The sequence below is a fragment of the Ailuropoda melanoleuca genome, chromosome 18 (genome assembly GCF_002007445.2).
Source record: "Ailuropoda melanoleuca isolate Jingjing chromosome 18, ASM200744v2, whole genome shotgun sequence".
In the NCBI taxonomy this organism is placed as follows: Eukaryota; Metazoa; Chordata; class Mammalia; order Carnivora; family Ursidae; genus Ailuropoda; species Ailuropoda melanoleuca.
This window is the reverse complement of record NC_048235.1, coordinates 18,164,952-18,178,161: the sequence shown is the minus strand read 5'-3', so window position 1 is coordinate 18,178,161 and position 13,210 is coordinate 18,164,952. Positions and strand designations below refer to the sequence as shown.

Here is a 13,210-nt window from a genome sequence, read left to right as displayed (position 1 = left end):
GTGCATAAAGTCATCTCTGACTCTGCAGCTAAGCAAATCCTGTCAACCTCACTTTTATCACGCCTATCTAGAACCTGACTTCTCTTCACTACCACAACCCTAGCCCAAGAAGTCACAATCTCTCCCCATGATTATAGCAATGCTTCCTCACCGGTCTCCCTGAACCAGACCTCACCCCCATTCAATGTATTCTCTACAAAGGTATCCGAGCAACCCTGTCAAAAATTTAGTTAAATGTTAAAAAAAGTTAACCTTTTTAAAATTTAGTTTTAACTTTAGTTAAAACCCAAAAATCCTTGGGATTTTCAAGACTGTCCATGATCTGGTTCTCTGCTACCTGTCAAACCTCACTGTTTCAATTTTTCCTCACCTCAGTCCTTGCTTTCCTGGAGCACAACAGTAAAGCTCCACCTCAGGGTCCTTCCACTTGCTCTCCACTCTGACTGGCACGGTTTTCCCCCAGATACTCCTGTGACTGACGCCCTCTCGCCTTTACTCAAAAGCTGCCTTTCCCTGGTCCCACTAACCAAAATTTCTCTTTCTCTCTCTCTCCCAAAAACAAACCCCAACATTTCATACTCCCCCTTCTCTGCATTAGTATTTCCCCCTCTTTAGTACTTTAAATGATCAAGCATCCTATTATATACTTTTACTTCTGTATTACCTGTCTCTCCCACCAGAATGTAACTTGAAGGCGGGGATGTTTTGATCTTGTATCCACTTCTGTACCTCGGCACTTTGATCCCTGAGTCTATACTTATTCAATAAAGATTTGAGTGCCAAGCATATGCCAATTAAAATAAGATACCGTTTTGCACTTTCTGCAACATTAAATATTTGGAAAGGGTGTTAGCAATGTCAAAATACTGGCAAGGCTGTTGGAAAACACCCTTGCACACTCAGAGGAGGAGCTCCGACTTGAATGCTGTTTCTGAAGGGCAGTTTGGCAACACGTATCAAAAGTCTTAAAAATGCCCACACCCTCTGATTCCATCTAAAGGAATGTATCCAAGGAATTTATCTGACCAGCTCTTATACTTATGTACAAAGCTCTTCAGTGTAGAATTTTCCCACACTATAAAAACAAAACAAAGGGGCGCCTGGGTGGCGCGGTCAGTTGAGTTTGACTCTTGGTTTTGGCTCAGGTCGTGATCTCAGGATCGGGAGATCGAGCCCTGCATCAGGCTCTGTGTTCAGCATGGAGTCAGCTTGAGATTCTCTCTCCTTCTGTGCTTCCCACTCACGCTTAACTCTCTTGCTCTCTAAAAGAAATCTTTAAAACACACACACACACACACACACAATCTAATGTTCAAAGAAGTCTGAAGAAATATATGGCAGCACGTTTTGATGATGAAATATTATAAGGTCATTGAAAATCATATAAAGAATAAGAACATAAGAATCTAGGAAAGTAGGCACCACACCTTTTAAATGAAAAAGGATACTCAATCAACTCATTAAGTGCCTGTTAGGTGTGGGGTTTCTGAAACAGTAGGAACTGTTTGTCTCCATTAACTATATTTAAGCACACATACATGAGAAAATGCAAAAAGAAAAGGCATTGAATAGTTATTAATTATGAAGTTAAAAACTATTTGGCATTGATGAGATTAGGGGAATTTTTTTTCTTTCCTACTCTTTACTGAAAGGGTCATATTTTCAAAATAGCCTACTGGGGGCAGGCAGCACCTGGGTGGCTCCGTCAGTTAACTGTCCTACTGTTGGTTTCGGCTCAGGTCAGGATCTCGAGGTCATGGGATCAAGCTCCGGGTGGGGTTCCACACTCAGCAGGGAGTCTGCTTGGGATTCTCTCTCCCCATTTCTCTTTGCCCCTCCCCCACGCTTTCCCACACTGGCATGTGTACTCTCTTTCAAAAATAAATAAATTAAATCTTTTTTTAAAAATAGCCTACTGGGAAGGGGGCAGCAGAAACTTGATGAGCTTTCCAAATTAACTGGTTAATTTCAAGATCCCAGAGGGGTAAAATAAGGTTTACCTTGCCTGAGACCATGCTCCTCCCTTTCCTTTCCTGACACTGACAGACCTGGCTCTGTCTGGACTTCGTCTGGCCCTTGACTGCCAGAACACCAATGGATTGGGTCCTAATTGCCCAACCACCCTCTTCTGTATTTCCAATTACCTTTACTGACTCACTCTTCAATCTCTATATTCCATACTCTGAACCCTAACTGTCCCTTCATTTCTACTTCCTAGTGTATCAGCTAAGTCCTAAAAATTATTTCAACCCAGATGTATTCTTCTTAGTTGTAGTTCTACGGTCTTGATGGAAAAAATTAAAATAGCAGAAAGCATCAACAGTAAACCAAGACTGGTACTTAGATTTGTAAGGGTGTACCTCGATCATACTATAGAATTACCTATATTCTAGCAAAAAAGAATTTCAGCAAACTTTGTTATTGGTAATCTTACCCTCTTCTGAGATCCTACAGTTTTTTTTTTTCTTTCAAGTATCCTAAGGACACCTGTGATGAGGGATGAACTCATCACCTCTCCTAGTTGAGGGTAATAGCTGAGGGCAAGCACCATGTCTTACTCATCCCACAATTCCTCTGGGTCCTCAGTATGTCTTGCACAGTATACACTCCCAAACTGTCAAGTGAATGAATTATCTTCCAGAACACGGAATTTCGGTAACCCTCTACATTCATGTACCACCAGATGTGACTTTGAGAATCCACATTCTTGAGTTCGCCAAGACAAGGTTGTATTCAGAGGGCACAAGAAACAACTCCGTATAACCAGCACCATTTGCTTAAACTCAAGAGGAAATGTGGAAATAAAGTCACAGTAGTACAGGTGAGTCACAACAAAAACACAGCAAGTATTAAGAGGGTGGTAATTTGACAGAGAAACAAGAACATCCCATAAAACGAGGTTCTCACAAGGACTTGAATTGCACAGAAGCCCAGTGTTCGTGGTGATACTGTCCGTACCTGCCTCTGCAAGTGTGTTTGAAAGATGTGTCCTGCTTCATGTGGAGAGGAAACAAAATTAACTTCCACAGTCACAGGCCTGGGAACACGTGTCCCACAACTAAAGGTGAGAAGGGTTGCATCCTTTCCCCACCTACCACACAGAGATGAACAAGGGTCTTCATAGGTTGTCAACAGATTCATTTATCTGCTGGTGCTCGCACTCACAGGGCTCCTAAGCACAGTGGGAAAAGGCACATGGTGAGCGTCCGGGCTCATCAGAAGCCAAAGTTCAGCAGCAGAGCTACTCTGAGCAATGAGGTCACTGAGACTCAAAATTGATCATCATTTTAAGTTTATATCCTTCCCTAAGGTTCCAAAAATAAGCAAATGAACAGATTTTGCACAAACTTACTTCAGAGACACCACCTAGCCTCAGAAAAGTGAGCTGGCAGATACAAAGGAAGAAGCTACCCAGCCCATTACCCACAGCCGCTACTCTGACATCTGACTCTCAAAATTCCTTATTCCACCTCCGAGTGGGTCCCTATGGACACACTCCTGCATCTCCTTTATTTCTCAGACTTCCTTGCCTATGCAATGGGTGCATTCCACTGTGTCTGTGAGCTAATCGCCAGCCATCCCCGCTGCTTTGATCTTTATCAGCTCTTTTCCTACAGGCTTCCTTACCCTCTACACATTCTGTCTTAAACCTCAAACAACCACGCACCCTTTGAGGGGCTTCTCGGTCTCTTCAAATTCAGCATGCCTCCAACTACACCCATCCGTCTCCTCCTGAGAACCTCTGCTTACTACTCTATTTCTCTGTCTTGCTTCATGGCCACCCAACAAGCAAACTGAGGAGACACGTGAGACTGTTCGCCACCAACAGAAGCTGACCAGACGCTCTTCCTCCAAAACATTTTTAATAGTTTCACTCTGCTTCCTCTTCCCACATACTGGTACAACTCTTACAAGTTTGCATCTCGACTGCCAAAGAGCTAACCTACCTCAACCATCCTTGGGGCCCATCCAGCACTTACCCCAACACTCGCTCTGCTCGAGGCATGCCGACCTGCCCTCAGTGTTTCCACATGCACCATACCCTGTCATAACTCTCCATCTGCACCCTTGGGAACGCCAGCAACTTTCCAGGTCTGGCAAACTTCTACGGGCACATTCCAAGGCCAGTTCAAATGTCATCGCTCTTCTCCAGTCTGCCCTTAGGCCCAGTCAGGGGCGTTCTCTTCGCTCTGGACACAGTACTTCACAGAAGTCTCCATTCAAATCAGGCCAGACGACATTTTTAAACACCCGCTGTGTAATAGATACACTGTGCTGAGACCCGAAAAACATCAAAATAACCAAGACCTGGACTCTCTTTATGGACCTCACAATTTAGGAGACAGACATGTACAAAAATAATCAGAGTACAGAATAAACGCAAAATGTCACAGAGGCCAGGACGGGTTGGCTGCAGTTTGAAGAATGAAGAATTTACATTCAAATGATGTACTTCAACACCCCTTTCCAGCTCAGCCTCCAACGAGTGAGATCATGACAAGGACCTATTATTTCATCATGTTTACATTCTCTGAATCTAGTAGAGTGCCTGGCCCATAGCTGGCTCTCAAAACTTTTCTTGAATTCATAAATTAAGACAAAAGTGCACAGTGACCTATGAAGCCTCATGCATGGGTCATTCTATAAAATAATCTTCTCCAGAATTACTTGCCAAGTGAGAAGAACTGAGTGGAATGCCTGGGAAATGAGAGAGAACCATAGTGATCATGTCAGGAAGGAGTAAAAGAGAAGACACTTGTCTCCCAGGTGCCTGTAAGACCCCATTTGGTTGGCCTCATCCCTACTCCCTGGTCCCCCACCGCACACACCAGGCAGCTCCCTGTTCCTCAAGCACCCCCCCTCCACGCTGCCTCACCTCCATCGTTGCACTCACGGTTTGCTCTGCCTGGGAAGGCCTGTCATCTGATGTCCTAATGGCTCCCTCCTTCTGAGCCTTCAGACACTGGCTCATTTCTCACCTGCTCAGCGAGGCCTTTCTCAACCACCTGATATTAAGATCTAACTCCCTTCACTGCCTTTCTTCCTCAGCATTTATCATTTTACATTCTAAACATTTTATTTACTTAATTTTCTGATGCGCCTGACTAGAATTCAAGCTCCACGAGGGCAAGCATGTGTCTGTTTTGTACCTGTCTTCGTTCCCAGAACAGGCAGGCACTCACTAGACACTTGTTAGGTGAGGAAGTCAGTGTGTTGGACTCCTGGGTATATTTATAGAGGCTAAGAGCATAGAGACTGCCTGTTCTGTTTTCTGTCTCCACCAATTATGAACTGTGTCACTTTGTGCGAGTTACTGAAGGTTTCAAAACTTCAAATTCCTCATCTGCAGAAGTGGGATGAGTATACCCGTCTATACACCTCAGGAGTTGTGAGAGTAAATGAAATTAGGCATCTAAAAAGCTTAGAACAGAGCATAGCACATCATCAGTGCTCAAAAACATTACTGTGACTATTATCGTTATGCCAACAAAACTTGAGATACCTTCTTTAAAACGTGTTTTAATTAAATGCAAACATAGGAACATCAAAACTAACACATTAAAGTTAGCTTTTAGAATAAGTTATTGGGGGATAATTTCTAGTTTTTAAGAATTTATAGCAAGTATCCTTCTCATAATTCTGCTAGCTATTTCTCTCAAACTCTCACCTAGAAAAGACTAAAAGGATGTAAAAGTGAATTGAAATGATTTTAAATTCCCTTCAACACTAAATAGACAAAATTCGTTTACAAAAAACAACTATGGAAAAAACAACTTAGCAAGAAAGCTCAGCAACCTATAACGCTAGGCAAGTCATTACAAGTTTGGGATGTACTCCTGGTTTGAGAGGCATTTATTTTATTAACCCACAATAAACTGAATTAAAGCAAAGGTTTATCCTTTTGAAATGTTATTTTTCTTTCTCCAGAAGAAAAACTAAAGACTATTTCTTTCATGAGGCCTTTCTTCAGGTTCTGGTATAATCAGACCAACCCCTGAACATTCTTCTTTTCCCAGAGTCCTAAAGCACTTCGGGGCCTTTTCCACACCCTTTATACACCCTTTTTCTGCTGCTCTGTGGTTGCGCCATAAACATGCATTGCCCTCCCCAGGTAGGTTACACGATCCACAGGGCAGGGAGTGTATGCTGCCTACTTCCGTAATCCTACCTTGCTCAGCCTGGTCACTGGAAGGGCAATTACAACTTTGTATGAAGGAAAACACACATTTATAATCTAAAACCTGATAAGAACTGGTATCGCCTTCAGAAGAGGGTGGCAGATAGGTTTGAAGACGCCTGAATGAATCATGAAGTATTTAACTATGCAGTGATTTACTCAGCAGAATTTGCAATAACCATGTAACATCTTTTAAATGATGGTAAATTGACAGAGAACTTTAAGCCAAGGGCCTAAGAGAAATAACAATTTCTAAACCACTCGGCTGAGTGTGAGAATTTTAATTTTTCAAAACTCATAGTCATACTAAGAGTAGGGGTTTTGTTTTAAAGATTTATTTGAGAAAGAGAGAGCACCCACGCACAGGCAGAGGGGAGGGGCAGAGAGAGAGGCCGAGGGAGAAGCAGACTCCATGCTGGGCAGGGAGCCTGATGCAGGGCTCCATCCCAGGACCCCGAGATCATGACCTGAGCTGAAGGCAGACACTTAACCCACTGAGGCACCCAGGTGCCCCAAGAGTAGTTCTTCAGACTGATGATGAGAAGGCTAAGAGAATGGGCTCCAGAGCCCTACCACCTGATTGGAATCCTACCTCTGCCACTTGCTAGCCACGTAACCTTGACAAATTACTTAAATTCTATGTAATGTTTTCCTGTAAAATGAGGATAAGCCTTACAAAACTACTGTGAGGATTAAATGCACTTACAAAATGATTAAGACAGAGCCTAAAACTTGGTAAGCATTTTGTAAGGGTACGCTGCTATCACTGGCATTATAATTACTATTATCCTACTTTTCCTCACAATCTCATCTTATTTAATTGGAGTGGTTAAAACACACACATATTCTAAACAAAGATACTTTGAATCTGGTTTGTTGTCATCAGTCATAATCTGATTTCATACAAATTTCCTGGGTTTTTTTTAATTATTTTTCCAGTTTTGAGATCTGTTTGGCATACCCACTGTGTAAGTTTAAGGAGTACAGCATAATGACTTGACTTACATACACTGTGCAATGGTGACCTAAGTTTAATCAGCATCCATCATCTCATATAGGCACAATAAAGAGCAAAAAAATTTTTTTCCTTGTGATGAGGATTGTGAGGACTTACTCTCTTAACTTTCATATAGATCATACAGCAGCGGTAGCTATGGTCATGCTGTACATTACCATTTCCAGATTTTGATAAGGAAAATGGAAGAGCTCCACTGGGTTTAATCACAATTCTTTCTCATACTCAGGGCAAAGCTTCAAGAAAAGGGGTATTTCAGGGGCGCCTGGGTGGCACAGCGGTTGAGCGTCTGCCTTCGGCTCAGGGCGGGATCCCGGCGTTGTGGGATCGAGCCCCATGTCAGGCTCTTCTGCTATGAGCCTGCTTCTTCCTCTCCCACTCCCCCTGCTTGTGTTCCCTCTCTCGCTGGCTGTCTCTCTCTCCGTCAAATAAATAAATAAAATCTTAAAAAAAAAGGGGGGGGGCTATTTCAAGTCCAAATCTGGTTTTCTACTTCGTTCTCTGAAAGGATTTATTGAAAACCCCAGTCTGCTGGAACATTCCTGCTGCTCACCTTTCAGGAGAGTAACCCTGTATACAGGGTACAGAGGATGTCCATTTGGTTTCAATTTTCTAATGCACAAACACCGCATTGTACGGTAAATGGCAACACACTCTCCGGGATCTAAAGGCACATTGTTTTTGCTCCTTGATCTTCTGCTCTACTTTCAACTCTGTGGTGATTGAATTTCCTGTCCCCCACAACAAACACTTTTCAATTTATTGTGAGCATCCAAACAAGCTAGTTGCTGTTTTTTGGTTTTTCGTGTTTTTTTTTTTTTTAAATACAGCATAGTCAAGTTAGTCTTCCAACAGTTCAAATAAAAACTCAAATGTGAATCCATGAAGTTTCTGGTTACATTAATTTTTTTTTCCATTTCTATACAGAAGACCACCAGGTAAAAGAAAACTTAGTTTTTAACTCAGATTGAAAACTCTGAATACATAACTTGGTTATCAAGTTTCTTTATACAGGTTAATAAAAGCTCAATAAATGTCCTTGTCTTTTCTTGAAGAGTAAACAGACGTACTTTACTCTTAAGGCATGATATTCTATAGTATACAGAAAAGGGACTTTAAAAATGCTTAACTCTTCGGTGGAAGTGATCAACTACATAAAAGAATCACATTTTTGAAAATACAGTTGCCCCCCCCCAACCTCCCGTCCACAGGGGATACGTTTCAAGGCCTCCAGTGGATGCCTGAAACTACAGATTGTACCAAACCCTATGTGTACCACTTTTTTCCTATACATATATACCTATGGTCGAGTTTAATTTATAAATGAGGCACAGAAAGAGGTCAACAAGACAATTATAACAATATACTATAATAAAAGTTATATGAACGTGGTCTGTCTCAAAATACCTTCACCCTTCCTACGACGATGTGAGGTGATAAAACGCCTACAAAAGGAGATGGATTGAGGTGAATGATCTAGGCATTATGATCTAGTGTGAGGCTACGCCTGACTTTGTAACAATGCATCGGAAGGAGGACCCTTCCCCCTGCACCACGACTGACAACGCCTAAGTGAAATCGTTGAGAACAGAGCCCCAGGGAGCCGGGGACCACTGCACACCCTGGGTACAGGCCTAGTCTCCTGCGAGTATGCGCCCTTCAGGTTTTCTGGGTTTTGAGCAGCCTGCGGTCCAGAGAATCTTACTGGCAGTAGCCTGAAAGAAAGTCAGGCAAGCCCCCAACCTGCCCCTGGAAAGATACGGACTGTAAAAGTCCACAGGTCCTTACATTCTCAAACCCTAACATTTCACAACGCAAGGCTGCAGCCCAGGGTGCGTAGCTCACTGGTGCCAGAGCATTACCAGAATACAGGGCTCCTAACCCAGACGCCATGGTGCCCGGGGCCATAGCTCTATGGCGCCCCCAAGCCGCAGGTGCTCCTAACACCCCAACAGGAAGGGAGCGCCCCATCATCCGGCAACTACCACGCCCCTTACCCTGTCTTCACACTAAGAACCAAAGCTTTGATCGCACTTAGGCCTCAACTCCCTAACTGTGGCAATATCTAAAGCCAGGATCATTGCTCCTCTTCTGGTTTTCTCCCCAATGAAGACGACTTGGAGCGAATTCTTTCTTCCCACTCAGCTCCTCCAGGGATGGGAATGGAATGTGCTGCAGATCCTTCTTTCTCCACCCATACCGCGTCCTGGCTTTGCTCCTCAGAACCTCAGGATCTTAATGCTAGGCCTGAATCTAAATAAATCATCCTGAAACACGTCTGCTCATGACAGGCTTCTCACGCAGGAGGCCTCAAAATAGAATTAGAAAATAAAACCCGAAACTATCAAGGTGTAGAGAAGTAACCAGATCCTCTGGGATCTGCTTGGTTTTGTTAGTTGCTGCTGAATGTTCTCACATGTGTTGACACATCACTCTAGAGATACTTTTTTTTTTCCAGACCATTCAACAGTAGTCACTATTTTTATAAGGGAACTTACTTCTAAATTGATTGGGCATGCCTTTAATTTGCACAAGGTTGTACCTGTTAAAATAAAGGGTGTTCCCCACAGAGTGTTCTCAGTCGACTGGAATGGCTAGCAGTGTTTTTGTCTTAGTCTCTGCAAAACAGGCTGACTTTTCCATTTCCTGTTCTGATCTGTAACCCACAGAGGTCTGTCCATCTGCCAAATTTTTAGTAAGACACTTAACAGCTACTCTTCGAGGACTCAAATTTCATAAACCTAACAGGACTTTGAAACTACTACTTCTAAAATATAAACCAACAAAAATAAAACTTCATCTTAGCAAAGTTTAACTTCTTAGTCACTCTTACATCCCTGAAAAGTTATAATACATCTTTCAGTAAAACTCAAGGAAAAACTAATCTCTTTCCACACTGTGAGGGCCCACCATGAGTCTAGTGCATAACGCTTGAGTATTATTAAGTACTTAAACATTTTTAAAAATTCTAATTTTGAAATTATTTGTATATAACAGACACCCATTGTTTATTTTTAAGAACTTAGAAGTTGCTTTATGCACCTTTCTCCAACCAGCCTTTATGTTACTCAAAGATCAGAGCTGTGTCTATGAATTTCTTTTTCTACCTTTCCTATGTAACATGCTGATCCACAAAAACCTAAATGTTGTAGTGACAAATGTGTTAGCTTTACAACCAAAACCTGTCTTTCTGCTTTCTGACATGCCTAACTTTACATCCAAATAATTCACAAACTGCTATACGGCACAACTGATTTCTTTTATTCTTACCAGAACTGGACACACGCCTGATCCTCTGTGGAGATAAGGCCCGATCAGAATTGAGATTTCTACTGTCACTATTCCGCCTCAAACAGGAAACAGAAGGCCCCGCTTTGGCTTTTGAACCAGGTGTTTTCCTTGGACTGGAGGAGTCAGGCTTGGATACATTCGTACCTGATGTGGCTGCAGTTTTTGAAGCAGAACCCTGCGAAAAAATAGTTAAGATTTTAATCCAGATCATGCCTTCCTCATACCACTTCCTGTAGTGCTATGTCAATGCAACAATTTCTGTCTACGCAGATATGCCAGATGGATATTTAGTCTTCATTTTTAGTATGAAGGAATTAAACCTCTCCAAAGTTCACTCTTCAATCCATCATGATCGGTCTTTTGTGTCCATCAGTGGAACTATTCCCAAGATGACCGGAGCCACAAGCTAATGTCAAGCTACAGCTTTCAATCTGTTCCCTGTAGCCCTTCCTACAGCATCTGATGCTGATGATGCCATCTTTCTTTGATTTTTCCAACACAGCACGTTCTTGGTTTTCCTTCTATCTATCTGATTATTCCTCCTCTGGATCCTGTCTCAGTGTTAGTTGTCCCAAGGGTCCTAAACTTGACCCTGGCCTTTCCTTGCAATATGCGCTCCCTAGGTGATCTTGTCCACTGTTTCAGCAGCCACCTACACCCTGTTCTATCTGCAGTTGACGTGCCCTAGCCAGCACTCTCCTGCGTTTCCCATGCATTTAGCTTCTTTCTTTACCTGCCCACTTGGCATCCTTCTGGCACCTCTACCTAGCAATGCCAAGAGTAATCATATTACTATTGTTTTTACAGGTCAACATATAGCCCTTACGGAATAATACTTTAAGTTCAAAACACATGTTTCCACTCATTTAATCTTCATAACCCCAGAAGTTATTCCTTTTATCATACCCCATTTTACAGAAGAATAGGAAGCAGTTTCTAACTTTAAACTTGTTTTACCCATCCATCTCAAAAGTTACCTCTTCCCGCATTCACCACAACACATCCAGGCACCCAACATAAACAATGAAAGCTATTTCTAGATGCTTCCTTTTTCACTTCCTAAACTCCTGGCAGTCTTCTTTCCCTTTTGCATCCACCTTAGCACAGGTCTGCATCATTTCTTCCCTGGATTACTGAAACCACATTCTCAGGAATTCTGGGCTCACCAGCTTCCACTCCAATTCATGTTTCACTCCATTGCTTAGGTAATCTCCTTAAAGGCCAAACTAGGTTAGGCAGCCTTCCCTCTGTCTTCCAGATAAAGTCAACTCCTAACAAGGCACACCCAGCCCTTTTGGATCTAGCAACACCTGCTATCTCCTTCAGCTTATTCCTTAATATTCACAGTTCTACATTCCTGGGTCCCATCATACTCACTACTAGTTCCCCTAAATGAGAATATCTTCTCATGTTTCATCTTTGTATAGGTTAGTTCCTCTACCTAGAATACCCTTCCCATTCATACGTGCCCTTGGAGCTCCAGCTAGTGGGTAATGTGCTAGCTCCCCTAGCATCCGTCCTTGACACCACTCCTCATTGCCGTCACGCCATCCCACCTTCTGCAGCACGGTAGCTTGTACACACTCCCAACTTAATATTTAACATCCCCTTTTGGTCTTCTAATATTACCCACCACACCAGGGATGAGGTTTGACCAGAGGTAGTATCTTTCCTTTCTGTATCCCAACAATCACCATCATATATAGTACAAGGTAGGCAGCCAATAAATATTCCCATTCTACATACAGGAAACGAGACCCCGAGCTTTATTCAAAGAAGAATTCCAACACTATAAGCCAGTATTTGTATTCTCCCCTTTTACACAAAGAAAAACTGAGTCTCAAAGAGACTAGGTTATTTGCCCAATGTCATTCTCCCAATGACTGATGGAGCTAATCTGAAAGTATATGTAACTCTAAAAACATACTCCTAACATCTATGCCATGTATTTCCCACTGGTACCCTTCTTTCTCTAATAAGTCATAAGTAGATAATTTCCAACATAGACATGTAAGGCCCCATGCTACTGACAGTTGAAATCATACACCAGGTGAATTAAAAATTAAATAGAGCAAGACTTCCAGGGAAGATGGTAGAGTAAGAGGACCCTAAACTCACGTCATCCCACAGACCCTACTAGATAAATGACCCTCACGTCAGGGCAAATAACCCAGAAAAGTACCTAAGACTAGCACAGCAAACTCCACAACTGAATGTGAAGAAGAGATCACATTAAAGAGGGCAGGAAGGGCAGAGACATGGTGGAGAGCTAAACACGGAGATTCTGGATACAGGAGGGAGGGAGCTATCGAAACAGACCAGCACACCAAGGAGCCTGCATGGGGAAGACTAATCCCCGTAGCATTTGGCTTTGAAAATCAGAGGGGCTGATTTTGTGAGTTCTTACAACCAGCAGGACTTAAAGCCTGGAACATTAAGAATCAGCAGGCTGCTCAGGGAGAGACCAGAGGGCTATAGGAAGCTGAGTCCTCACCCTTGAAGAGAGAGCAGAACAAGCAGCCTGAGGACATATAGCTTAGAAGCAGCAGTTTGAAAATTTTCTGGAATATACAAGAGGGAAAGTTAGTTACTAATCTCAGAGTTCCCTGAGGGACTTCTCCAGAAACAAAGGAGCTGGCAGGGACCATTTCCCTACCCCACCTCCAGCATAATCACAAAGCTGACTTCAGGGAACAGCCAACATTCACTACCAAACTTGCTTATAC

The 13,210-nt window shown here is 42.7% G+C and overlaps 1 protein-coding gene across 4 annotated transcripts in view; it reads right to left on the bottom strand.

Annotated features, from left to right (window-relative positions):
* The window catches only part of MTUS1 (microtubule associated scaffold protein 1), a 174,338-nt gene that overhangs the window by 99,656 nt on the left and 61,472 nt on the right, over positions 1 to 13,210 (bottom strand). For all 4 annotated transcript variants that reach the window (XM_002923790.4, XM_019804415.2, XM_002923791.4 and 1 more), the window contains one exon: positions 10,464 to 10,659. In XM_002923790.4, the coding sequence (XP_002923836.1) occupies positions 10,464 to 10,659 (196 nt within the window). The remainder of the gene's footprint in view (positions 1 to 10,463; positions 10,660 to 13,210) is intronic.